Genomic DNA, 14,383 nt, shown 5'->3' with positions numbered 1-14,383 from the left:
AACAATCAATTTATTAAACAATTATTACTTCCACACATGATCATACAATAACATGTGAACAATGAGAACAGCATCACATTAATATTCAATGAAAGCACAATAATGGAATGAGTGGAGAAGAGATCCAATAGAACTAAAAGACAAGTCATTTTATGTTTGGTTGAGCTCGAGTGTAGCTCTCTCTGAAAACAGCCGATCTACAAGTTCACAACGCGTCACAGACACGCTGTGAGCTTGTAGTTCAGCATTATTTTATTTTGGCACAGAGCTAAGTTTAAATCAGGCATTACAACATCATCACGGCCCTCCAAGAATACATTTTAGTCGACTAAATAAACTTTAGATTTAGTCAACTAAAATGTTATGACATTTAGTCAACTAAAACTAGAAAAAAAAAACACAATAGATGACAGAATAATTTGCTGTCAAAATGAACACTGCTCTCAATGTGTCACTTTGTGACGTAGATCTTAGCTATTAAACAACTTGTAGATCTGCTATTTTCACCTAAGAGATCTGGTGTAGAGGTGGGGGGAAAGCAGGGGACCAATTACAGAACCCTGGGGAACCCCAGTCAATAAAGTATATGGGGTTCAAGTGGTTCAGTATAAAGGTTTATATACAAGAAACAATATTGATACTGTGACAATTACATGATCAAATACACACTTTATCTCTGTCTGATTTATAAAAATATCAAAAATAAAATATACATAAAATATGAGTTTGTATCTACATAAGAGACACAAGTATGACACTGATATTTAGATCATCATCATTGATGGACAGTATTTATGATACATATTTATAAATGTGTGGAGTGGAGGTTTGTGCACTTCTATCTGATCTAATCTAAGATCTAAAACTCCCTGTGGTGATGACTCATTTTATACCATATCAATATGGATTTGACCAGGGACCCCCATTTGAACATATTTGTACCAGGTACCCCCATTTGAGCATATTTGTTCCAGGGACCCCCATATGAAAATTTCACTTTTTTTGCGACGTGTTGTGAGCTTGTAGATCTGCTGTTTTTGAATAGCCAACATACAAATGGATAAAGTGGTTCAAAAGATTGTGATGCTATGTTAACTACTTTTCCTGGGGACCCCCTGGTACACAGTACATGACCCTTGTGGGGTCCCCAGACACATGGAGGTCACCGAACAACAGTCTGGCACAAAACGACCAAATGACACGCTATGAGCTTGTAGATCTGTATTTTTTAATAGCCAGCCACCACCCCTCACCCACCCCCGAACGATAATCTTAAAGTGGTTAAAATGTTGTTTTTCCTGGGGACCCCCTGGTACACAGTCCATGACATTGTGGGGTCCCCAGACACATGGAGGTCACCGAACAACAGTCTGGCACAAAACGACCAAATGACACGCTATGAGCTTGTAGATCTGTATTTTTTTATAGCCAGCCACCACCCCTCACCCACCCCCGAACGATAATCTTAAAGTGGTTAAAATTTTGTTTTTACTGGGGACCCGGACCCCCTGGTACACAGTCCATGACCCTTGTGGGGTCCCCAGACGCATGGAGGTCACCGAACACCACCAAACGACCAAAATACGTGATATGAGCTTGTAGATCTGCTATTTTTTTTTTAAACCATGAACATTTGTACAAACCTTTGAATGTATATTTTCCAAAGCAAACTTTGCTTCTGGGGGTCCCTGGAACAACACATTTTGAGATGGGGGTCCGTGACCAATCACATGTCATTTTGGGGGTCCTTGACATGAAAAAGTTTGAGGACCACTGATTTAGAAGAACGGTTTAGAATAGAATCAGGTCAAAAAAATATTCTAATACCTGCAGAAATGTCCACGATTTTTCAAAAATAGCAGATCTACAAGCTCACAGCACGGCAATCGGTGCCACTCTGTGAGCTTGTAGATCTGCTATTTTAGGTAAAATGTTTGTGTTTCTTTTATATAATTTGTAACATTTTTAACAACACAAATCTTGTCTTATGGGAGTCTAGGGTCAAAGGTCAAACACATGGGGGTGTTGTCATGACAACGTCAGAGAAACACTGAATCTACTGGAGCTGTAATGGGTGATGTCACTGTGATGCTGATTACATCATCATTATGATGTCATTGTGAGTCACTCATGCCAAAACATGGAGTCCATGAGTCACCATGACAACCTGCACTCACTCAAACATGTTGAGTAACCATGGCGACCTGATGTCACCCTCACATAGAGACTCTATCTCTGCTCACACAGACACACTGAGGAGGGGTAAGACCTTAACCAAAACCCAGCATAGAGAGGTTCAGTGAATGTGTTAGGTATAGAGGTATAGAGGTGTGCCAGTGAGTCAGATGACACTGTGTAGAAGGACAGAGTCCCAGCAGGACAGTCCACAAACACTGCTACTCTGTTGGAGCCACTAGAGGCCCTGACATGGAGGACAGTCTGCTTATTATTGTGTGTGACTCTGTAACTGTTACCTCTAAGACCATCACAGTCCAGTCTCCAGGACATGTTATTGTGTCCAAGCATACAGTCAACACCACTTCCTTTCCTGCTGATTCCTCTATAAGTCACTGCTATCTTAACCCATCCACTGCACTCTACCTCCCAGTAACAGCGTCCAGTCAGACCCTCTGTACACAGAACCTGATCCCATACATCAAACCTGTCGGGATGTTCAGGATATGATTGATCCTGTCCCTGCACACGTGTCACCTTCCTGTTGTTCTGAGACAGAGAGAGGTCTCTGTATGCTGTGTTTGTGTCCAGAGTGAGACGCTGGAAATCTGATGAGAAAACAACACAGTAAACATAAAAACATCATTCACTGACTGACACACAACGCGCGCGCGCGCGTACACACACACACACACACACACACACACACACACACACACACACACACACACACACACACACACACACACACACACACACACACACACACACACACACACACACACACGAAATAAGACCTGGAAGCACTTTAACCATTATTTTATGGTTTAACTAGGCCTAATGAAAAATAGCAGATCTACAAGCTCACAGCGCGGTACCGAGTGCCGCGCTGCAAGCTTGTAGGTCTGCTATTTCTTATTTGAATACATATTTTTGAAAGCGAACATTTGTGACTGGAACAAGATATTTTGAGATGGGGGTCCACGGCCAAGCGTGTGTCATTTTGGGGGTCCTTGACATGAAACAGTTTGAGAAGCACTGATTTGGAAGACATTTTTAGAATGGGATGAAAATATTGCTGTGAGCTTGTACGTCTGCTATTTTGACCCCTGTGGGTGAAGCGGACGGATGGGGGTCCTCGCACCCTAGTCTGGCACCCAGTGACCAAATGACGCTCTATGACAGGGTTCCCCAATAGGCGGTCTGGCCCGCGGGGGGCTACTGTCTGGCCCCCACCAACCCCAGTAATAATGGTGAGCAGCAGCAACAACACTAGTATATCGTCGTTGTCGGGTGGAAACTGGAAACCTCGTATCTCCAAATTTGTATGTTCTTTCGCAAAGTAAAGCCCTGCTTCATCAAACAAGGCCGTTGCACAAAAGTAGTGAAAACAGCCGATCGACAAGCACACAACGCCTCGCACCGCTAGTTTAAATCATTTTTTAAATGATAAATGCAAAACGATCGGTTTAGCATACAAGATTTTCACCCGACAACGACGATATCTGAACTGTCGCTGGAGTAGTGGGAACGCCACTGTCGCCCCCTGCTATGTTGTGGCCCTCGGCTTGGTACCCTAGACATAATTTGGCCCTTGGGGACAACTAATTGGGGAACCCTGCCCTATGAGCTTGTAGATCTGCTATTTTTGAATAGCCAATAGAAAGCAATAAGGTTAAAGTGCATAATGTGGCATGAACTAGTTTACTGGGGACCCCCTGGTAAGCCCCCAAGGACCCCTGTGGGGTCCCCGGACAGGTGGATGTCGCCGCCCACTACTCTGGCACCCAGTGACCAAATGACGCCCTTTGAGCTTGTAGATCTGCTATTTTTAGAATAGCCAATAGAGAACAATGCTCAAAGTATAAAATGTGGTACAAACTAGTTTACTGGGGACCCCCTGGTGCACAATCCGTGACCCCTGGGGATCCGCGGATGCGTGGGGGATTCCCGCCAACTACTTTGAGACCAAACGACTAAATTACGCGCTATGAGCTTGTAGATCTGTATTTTAGCATATAGCCAAAAGAGATCAGTATGGTTAAAGTAGATAAAATGTGGTGTGAACTAGTTTACTGGGGACCCCCTGGTAAGCCCCCAAGGACCCCTGTGGGGTCCCCGGACAGGTGGAGGTCGCCGCCCACTAGTCTGGCACCCAGTGACCAAATTACGCGCTATGAGCTTGTAGATCTGCTATTTTTTGAATAGCCAATAGAGAACAATGCTTCAAGTATAAACTGTGGCACAAACAAGTTTACTGGGGACCCCCTGGTGCACAGTTCATGACCCCTGGGGGTCCGCAGACGCAGGGGTGATCCCCGCCAACTACTCTGCTACCAAATGACCAAATGATGCTCTATGTGCTTTTAGATCTGTATTTTTGAATAGTCAAGCAATATATTTAAAGTGCATAAATTGTGGCGTGAACTATTTTACTGGGGACCCCCTGGTAAGCCTCCAAGGACCCCTGTGGGGTCCCAGGACAGGTGGCAGTTGCCGCCCACTAGTCTGGCACCCAGTGACCAAATGACGCGCTATGAGTTTGTATATCTGCTATTTTTAGAATAGCAAATACATGCTATAAGTATAAAACGTGGCACAAACTAGTTTACTGGGTACCCCCTGGTGCACAGTATGTGACCCGTAGGGGTCCGCGGATGCAGGGGGGATTCCCGCCAACTACTCTGACACCCAATGAAGCCCTATGAGCTTGTAGATCTGTATTTCTGTATAGCCAATAGAGAACAATATGGTTTGTGCCTAAAATGTGACGTGAACTAGTTTACTGGGGACCCCCTGGTAAGCCCCCAAGGACCCCTGTGGGGTCTCCGGATGGGTGGAAGTCACGGCCCACTAGTCTGACACCCAGTGACCAAATGTCGTGCTGTGAGCTTGTAGATCTGCTATTTTTATAATAGCCAATAGAGAACAATATGCTCAAAGTATCAAATGTGGCATGAACTAGTTTACTGGGGACCCCCTGGTGCACAGTCCGTGACCCCTGGGGGTCCGTGGACGTGTGGGGGATCCCCACCAACTACTCTGACACCAAAGGACTATATTACGCACTATGAGCTTGTAGATCTGCTATTTTAGCATAGCCAAAAGAGAGCAGTATGGTTAAAGTGCATGAAATGTGGTGTGAACTAGTTTACTGGTAAGCCCCCAAAGACCCCTGTGGGGTCCCCGGACGGGTGGAGGTCGCCGCCCACTAGTCTGGCACCCAGTGCCAAATTACGTGCTATGAGCTTGTAGATCTGCTATTTTTTTAATAGCCAATAGAGAACAATGCTCAAAGTATCAAATGTGGCACAAACAAGTTTACTGGGGACCCCCTGGTGCACAGTCCATGACCCCTGGGGGTCCGCGCAGGGGCCAACGACTCTGGCACCAAATGACGCCCTATAGGCTTGTAGATCTGTATTTTTGAATAGCCAATAGAGAGCAATAAGGTTAAAGTACATAAAATGTGGCACGGACTAGTAGATCTGCTATTTTTTGAAAAACACATTTTGAGATGGGGGTCCTTGACATGAAAAGGTTCGAGGACCACTGATTTAGAAGAACGGTTTAGAATGGATTCGGGTCAAAAATATTGAAAGACCTGCAGGAATGTTAACGATTTTTCAAAAATAGCAGATCTACAAGCTTGCAGCACCGCAAGCTTGTTGATCTGCTATTTCTTTCACATACATGTACACACACACACACACACACACACACACACACACACACACACACACACACACACACACACACCCACACACACACGCAGAAGAGATGCAATAGAAATAAAATAAATGTTGCTGAAAATAGTAGATCTACAAGCTCACAACGCGTCATGCTGCGGCACATTGTGAGCTTGTAGATCTGCTATTTTCAGCATGCAGCCAAGCCTTTATGATACCATCAAGGTCCATCAAAATACATCACTTATGGTGAGCTTGTAGATCGGTTGTTTTGGAAATATATCCAATCTACAAGCCATCTGGTCCATATAATGGAATCTCTGCCATCCTGGATTCCAGCATCAACATGTCAACTCAGTCAAATGTGAGCATTCTTTAATAGAAAACATGTTTTATTAGCCTGTTATTTGGTGGTGTGTTTAAACTTAGTCTTGCTGGTGTTAAGGACCAGGCCAAGAGCAGAGAAACCTGAATTCCCTGGAAGCTCTCCTGAAGAGTTTTCAGAACAGCATCTGGGGAGGAGCCAACCAAGCATACAACATGTATAAAATGTTAATGTGTGATATTGACACAGACAGACAGATACTCACATCTGGTAATGAGTTGAGGATTAAGCCAATCTTCTCCTCCATGTTTCACTCTAAGTGAGGAAAAACAATTAAAATATTTAATCTGAATACCAAGACCTCCAACGGAAACAAGACCGCAAGGGCTTTTTTGGGATGTTCCTACTGGGCTATACTACTCTTTTTTTTTTTTTTTACTGCACTTTTACTGTTCTTCATTAAATACAATTAAACACATGATTATGATCAACATGGCAGTAGACAAATGCTTGCTTTATGCAAATAAAAGTTAATTATTATTGGAACAATGACAAATACAGTCCAGAATCTTCAAATAACAAAAGGTGTGAATGGGAGAAAAAAGCTGAAATGATAAACTCAAGACCAACAAATAACAGATGGGCATATTTATTTACTGACATTGCAGTAATGATTACTAATGATCTGGCTTTTATTGTGAAGGTTTCTTTACTTGGGAGATAATAAGCTATATGAGCCTTTTTTCAGTGGCATGTTATGTTTAATCAAACTACATGTTATGTTTAATCAAACTACAATAATACATTTACTTCAGAGTTTGGAAAGGACCACAGTTCAAATGGCTCCAAGGTTCATGTGCCACCCATGATTTTTGATTTTTTTTTTTTTTGATTTTTTTTTAAATGATTTTTTTTTTTTTTAATACAAAAAACACAAAAGACGTCAAAGACGTCATTGGCACAGAACGCCTTTGAAAAAAAGACGTGAGTTAATAAATCTACAACAATACGTTTACCTCAGAGTTTGGAATGGACCACGGTTCAAACACCTACAGTGCATTAATTGCACATCAAAACAAATTGTGCCGTTAAAAGGAATGTGCATCAACTCTTTATTATCGTGTTAACTTTGACAGCCCTACTAAATACACAAATACAGTAAGTACACATCTATGTGTGACTTTGTGTCAGAGTGAATACTCTGTTCAGAGACACATGAGGGAAACACTGCACATTCAGTGCACTAACATGGACACAGCTCAAGTCTACTCACTTGCAGTTCTCCAGGACTGGAACATTCACCATCATGTTGGAGCTCAGGTCCAGCTCTCTTAGGGAGGGATGAGAGCTTACAGCTGAGACCAGAAGTTCACAGCATCTCTCTGACAAGTTGCAGTGAGCCAGTCTGAATGAAGAATAAAACACCAGATTGATTGATCGATTGATAATCATATTTGAACTGGGGACCCCACCCTGACAAGCACTTGGAACAATGCCTCGCAGTGAGCTTGTAGATCGGCTATTTCAGAATGTTTGCCTCTTCCTTCCAGAATATTTGACAATTTGGTCAATTTTGTTTTAAAGTCAATAAATTGTACCTTTATAAATGTGCAGATACCCTGTATACACTTATACTGTGTGTTGCACATTAAGCTGGGGACGCCCAAAAATAGTTTTGGGACCCCCTTGGGATCACACGTTGAAAATAGCAAATCTACAAGCTCACATGAGCTTTGTGTCAGGGTGCCCTGAGACAAAAAAGTTTGGGAACCCCTGGAATAGACAACACCTCTTGACAGCACAGAATGACTTTACGGAAAAATATATACATTTTAATATCAAAGATTACAACCAGCAGTTAAAGGTGTGAAATGAAGACTGAACTACATTGCATATTTACTGCCTAAACTGTGTAAAAGCTTTCCAAACAAGCTGCTAGAGACCAGCATTCAGTCTCTCTATTTCTCATCCCTGTCTCCTCAAGCTGGGCCACAGCTGCAGGCTTTGATCTGGCTTCGAGGCGGAGCACCAACACAACGTTAGTTTGCATTTGCCCCAATATTATAACATTTCATGAGCTACAATATGGAGGTTATGTGAAGAGACAAGAGACAGAACCAGGAAATGCAAGTGATGCTCCCACCAGCTGGACAGTTGAGTTATAAGAATGATGAAACCACTCCTCATCCATAAGTGGTGGGAATATTAAATATAGTCTGCCTACGTAATATCAGACCAAAGGTACAGAGATAGCAAATATCCAATGAGGTGCTAATCGTTTTTGTCCTCTTTTGGCGAACCCAGAAAGGGGAAAATAGCAGTTCCAAAAAATGCACCAAAGATATGCACAGATATAAAAAGTATCTTATATATTGTTCTGTAACTGTATATGGGTTAACATAAAGAAATGCTTTAAGGTTAACCCTTTAACAGAGTTAAGAAGCTCAACGGGTGAACTGTGGCAGTTGCATAAATTAATTTAATCTGGAGCTTAGACAAACATACTGTACAGTACGTTGTTTATGGTTTGACTCAGTTCCACAGATACATATCATGAAAATAGCCAAACTACAAGCTCCCTACGCCTCACATTGAGCTTGTAGATTGGCTATTATCGAAATGTTTGCCTCTTCCTTCTGTAATATTTGACAATTTGGTTTTAAAAAGGTCCTAAAAGTCATTAAAATGCTCCGTTAGAAATGTGCCTTGCACTGATACTGTATGTTGGTTTGTTTATTGTTGAGTGAGAAAACAATGTTGCATATTGAGCTAATCATCAGGGGACCCCCAAATAATTTGGGAACCACAGGCCTAGGCTAATAGAATGATAATTGATTGGTACAGTACGTAGATGCAGGATATTGATTATCCGTTGATCTGTTGTGTACCTCGGTAAAGCTTGATAACTGTGGCGTAGCTGCAACAGTTCACATGTCTAAACTAGCCGATCTACAAGCTCACAAGCAGTGCGTCCTCGCTGCATTGTGAACTTGTAGATCAGCTATTTACGGTGCGCAATCCTGCAGTATGATGAAGTAGCCTATACTTTTGCCTTAAAGGGATATTTCACTTTCAAACATGTTTGGGGTCATTTTAACGTCTACTCAGGCACATAGGCTTATTAATACATTCTCACCACAGCATTCATATTATATTCACATAATACAGTACATAATTAAACAGAATTGATCAAAATAAATCAGGTAAATGTATCTTACCGTAGAATCTCCAGCCTACAGTGCAGACTCTTCAGTCCTTCACAGAGCAGCTCCACTAGTCCTGAGTCGTTCAGGTTGTTTTTACTGAGGTCCAATTCTCTCAGATGGGAAGGATTAGAGCTGAGAGCTGAAGCCACAACTTCAACCTCTGCCTTTCTGAGGTTACAGCCAACAAGTCTGTAAATGCAGATTAAATAAGAGATTATCAAAACAAATTATACATAGTTGACTGTCATGGGAGTTAAATAAAATATCTCCTATCTAGTTATCCAGATATAAACAGTATTTAGCAGAGAAGAGTGTGGAATAGACGACACCACTTGACAGCACAGAATGACTGTACGGAGGAAGATAGCAATTTTGATATGAAAGATTTCACCCAGCAGTTAAAGGTGTGAAATGAAGACTGAACTACATTGCATATTTACTGTCTAAACTGTGTAAAAGCTTTCCAAACAAGCTGCTAGAGACCAGCATTCAGTCTCTCTATTTCTCATCCCTGTCTCCTCAAGCTGGGCCACAGCTGCAGGCTTTGATCTGGCTTCGAGGCGGAGCACCAACACAACGTTAGTTTGCATTTGCCCCAATATTATAACATTTCATGAGCTACAATATGGAGGTTATGTGAAGAGACAAGAGACAGAACCAGGAAATGCAAGTGATGCTCCCACCAGCTGGACAGTTGAGTTATAAGAATGATGAAACCACTCCTCATCCATAAGTGGTGGGAATATTAAATATAGTCTGCCTACGTAATATCAGACCAAAGGTACAGAGATAGCAAATATCCAATGAGGTGCTAATCGTTTTTGTCCTCTTTTGGCGAACCCAGAAAGGGGAAAATAGCAGTTCCAAAAAATGCACCAAAGATATGCACAGATATAAAAAGTATCTTATATATTGTTCTGTAACTGTATATGGGTTAACATAAAGAAATGCTTTAAGGTTAACCCTTTAACAGAGTTAAGAAGCTCAACGGGTGAACTGTGGCAGTTGCATAAATTAATTTAATCTGGAGCTTAGACAAACATACTGTACAGTACGTTGTTTATGGTTTGACTCAGTTCCACAGATACATATCATGAAAATAGCCAAACTACAAGCTCCCTACGCCTCACATTGAGCTTGTAGATTGGCTATTATCGAAATGTTTGCCTCTTCCTTCTGTAATATTTGACAATTTGGTTTTAAAAAGGTCCTAAAAGTCATTAAAATGCTCCGTTAGAAATGTGCCTTGCACTGATACTGTATGTTGGTTTGTTTATTGTTGAGTGAGAAAACAATGTTGCATATTGAGCTAATCATCAGGGGACCCCCAAATAATTTGGGAACCACAGGCCTAGGCTAATAGAATGATAATTGATTGGTACAGTACGTAGATGCAGGATATTGATTATCCGTTGATCTGTTGTGTACCTCGGTAAAGCTTGATAACTGTGGCGTAGCTGCAACAGTTCACATGTCTAAACTAGCCGATCTACAAGCTCACAAGCAGTGCGTCCTCGCTGCATTGTGAACTTGTAGATCAGCTATTTACGGTGCGCAATCCTGCAGTATGATGAAGTAGCCTATACTTTTGCCTTAAAGGGATATTTCACTTTCAAACATGTTTGGGGTCATTTTAACGTCTACTCAGGCACATAGGCTTATTAATACATTCTCACCACAGCATTCATATTATATTCACATAATACAGTACATAATTAAACAGAATTGATCAAAATAAATCAGGTAAATGTATCTTACCGTAGAATCTCCAGCCTACAGTGCAGACTCTTCAGTCCTTCACAGAGCAGCTCCACTAGTCCTGAGTCGTTCAGGTTGTTTTTACTGAGGTCCAATTCTCTCAGATGGGAAGGATTAGAGCTGAGAGCTGAAGCCACAACTTCAACCTCTGCCTTTCTGAGGTTACAGCCAACAAGTCTGTAAATGCAGATTAAATAAGAGATTATCAAAACAAATTATACATAGTTGACTGTCATGGGAGTTAAATAAAATATCTCCTATCTAGTTATCCAGACAAACAGTATTTAGCAGAGAAGAGTGTGGAATAGACGACACCACTTGACAGCACAGAATGACTGTACGGAGGAAGATAGCAATTTTGATATGAAAGATTTCACCCAGCAGTTAAAGGTGTGAAATGAAGACTGAACTACATTGCATATTTACTGTCTAAACTGTGTAAAAGCTTTCCAAACAAGCTGCTAGAGACCAGCATTCAGTCTCTCTATTTCTCATCCCTGTCTCCTCAAGCTGGGCCACAGCTGCAGGCTTTGATCTGGCTTCGAGGCGGAGCACCGACACAACATTAGTTTTCATTTCCCCCAATATTATAACATTTCATAAGCTACAATATGGAGGTTATGTGAAGAGACAAGAGACAGAACCAGGAAATGCAAGTGATGCTCCCACCAGCTGGACAGTTGAGTTATAAGAATGATGAAACCACTCCTCATCCATAAGTGGTGGGAATATTAAATATAGTCTGACTAGGTAATATTAGACCAAAGGTACAGAGAGAGCAAATATCCAATGAAGTGCTAATAGTTTTTTTTTGTCAACCCAAGAAAAAGGAAAACATCAGCTCCAAAAATTGCAGTAAGATATGCACAGATATAAGAAGTGTCTTTGTTCTGTAAATGTTTGTTCTATTGTTCTGTAAATGTATGTATGTAAATGTTAACATATGGTTCATATGGTTTTATGTCCCTTTAACAGAGTAAAGAAGCTCAACTGGTGAACTGTGGCAGATGTAATAAAATGATTGAATCTGGAGCTTGGACAAACATGTTGTTTTTAGTTTGACTCAACTTGTGAAAATAGCCAAACTTCAAGCTCACAACGCCTTGCAGTGAGCTTGTTCGGCTATTTTCACAATGCTTGCCTCTTCCTTCTGTAATATTTGACAATTTCCAATCAGGTGTTAAAAAGGTCTTAAAAGTTATTAAAATGTACCATTATAAATGTGCCCTTTATACACTTATACTGTATGTTGGTGTATTTATTGTTGAGTGAGAAAACAATGTTGCACATTGAGCTAATCATCAGGGGACCCCCAAATAATTTGGGAACCACAGGCCTAGGCTAATAGAATGATAATTGATTGGTACAGTAGGTAGATGCAGGCTATTGATTATCTGTTCATCTATTGCGTATCTCAGTAAAGCTTGATAACTGTGGCGTAGCTACAACAGTTTGCATGTCTAAACTAGCCGATCTACAAGCTCACAAGCAGTGCATCCTCGCTACATTGTGAGCTTGTAGATCAGCTATTTACGGTGCACAATCCTGCTGCAGCAAGAGCCGCTGATACAAACGACCTACGGCCTGGTCGCGACTTAGGCCACGACTTGGAGGTCGTAGGTCCCGGTTCTGGAGGTTTTGCGCGATCTCGGTCGTAATTCAGCGACCTGGGAAGTCCGCGATCGAAACTCTACGCTTGCTAAGGGAAGGGACGCGAGTTTAGAAACTCTACGCTTGCTAAGGGAAGGAGCGCCGCGATCGAAACTCTACGCTTGCTAAGGGAAGGGACGCGAGTTTAGAAACTCTACGCTTGCTAAGGGAAGGAGCGCTCGTTTTCAACAGCGTCGGCAGGTTAGCTACTCAGTGTCGGCAGGTTAGGGTTAGGGTTAGGGTCAGGGATTCAGTGTGTCAATTGCGCGATTCATAGGTGGAAATTACGCAAGAAATACTATCGTCTGTATACATTGTATGAATTAAGCGACCGATAAACTAAACCTGGTCTCTGTAAAGCTATGATTTCTGTCATTTGAGCATGCATTTCCGAATAAATGCACAATTCATAGTGACCTATTTTTGGTGTCATTTTAGAATTCTTATTGTCCACCAGGTGGCAGTTGTGTGGGTAACTTCACATAATGTATGATCACTAGGGGCAGTCACGAGACAGTATTATGTTAGAATGTCTTTGCCACTAGGGGCAGTCTCTCTGTCTCTCAGTTGGTGAGTATGTCGTTAGTCCCCCAGCACCCACGTTGTCCCCCCGCCCCCAGCCTGCTGTCTGCATGCAGAGAGCACTCTCAACAGTATCGCGCCCCTCTGCACTCAGACTGGAACGCACAAGTTGAGTGCGTGTCGTGTGGGGGAGGCGGGGGGCAGGCACAGCGCAATGCATTGCGGATGGAAGTCGAGTGGTTTGAAGTCTAGTGCGAGTCGTGAGCAAGTTGGACGCAACCACACAACACCACACGACTCGCACTCGACTTCAAACCACTCGACTCCCATCCGGAATGCATTGCGCTGTGCCTGCCCCCCGCCTCCCCCACACGACACGCACTCGTTTTTGTGCCTTTAGTAATGGAAAAAGTACTCACATGTTTTACTTAGTAAAAGTATCAATACTGCAATGCAGAAATACTCTGTTACAAGTAAAAGTCCAGAGTAAAAGTACAATATTTGCCGCTGAGATGTGGAAATACTCCAGTATAAGCCCGCAGGAAGGCCCCATAGCTAAATCATGCTTAGGACCCCCGTGGGCCCAGAATCGGCTCTGTGTGTGAGTGTGTGCGCGTGCGTGCTTGCGTGCGTGCGTGTGTGTGCGTGTGTGCGTGCTTGCGTGTGCATGTGTGTGTGTGCCTTGCGCCCTCTGTTTCACTCACTGTGAAACAGAGGGGGGCAGCTGCAGCTGCCCAATCACCAGAACCCCCGCCATCAATCACATCACCCCTGTTTTGTATCAACTCCATTGTCTTCCCATCAAACAACACATCAACTATAAAACTCTCCTCCATACCTTCAAGGCCATCCATAACCTAGCTCCTCCATACCTATCTGACCTCATTGACATTCACACCCCCTCCCGAACTCTCAGATCTGCCTCTGCCATCCAATTTACCCCCCCTGACAAACCCTCAGCCACTCTGCCCCTCACCTCCGGAACTCCCTACCCCCCGACATCAGAAACTGTGAATCACTCCCCACTTTTAAAACACACCTCAAAACGTACTTTTTTA

The 14,383-nt window shown here is 42.6% G+C and overlaps 1 protein-coding gene across 1 annotated transcript in view; it reads right to left on the bottom strand.

Annotated features, from left to right (window-relative positions):
* LOC308293218 (protein NLRC3-like) overlaps positions 1 to 14,383 on the bottom strand; it is a gene marked incomplete at both ends in the record, with an annotated part of 58,837 nt that overhangs the window by 10,576 nt on the left and 33,878 nt on the right. Inside the window, 2 exons of the mRNA XM_080735654.1 lie at positions 2,475 to 2,783; positions 6,455 to 6,482. Of these exons, the coding sequence (XP_080591780.1) occupies positions 2,475 to 2,783; positions 6,455 to 6,482 (337 nt within the window). The remainder of the gene's footprint in view (positions 1 to 2,474; positions 2,784 to 6,454; positions 6,483 to 14,383) is intronic.

This window comes from Nannobrachium achirus, assembly GCF_963921795.1.
Source record: "Nannobrachium achirus genome assembly, chromosome: 10".
NCBI lineage: Eukaryota > Metazoa > Chordata > Actinopteri > Myctophiformes > Myctophidae > Nannobrachium > Nannobrachium achirus.
Note: the sequence above shows the minus strand (reverse complement) of the source record. Positions and strands in the feature narration are given on the sequence as shown.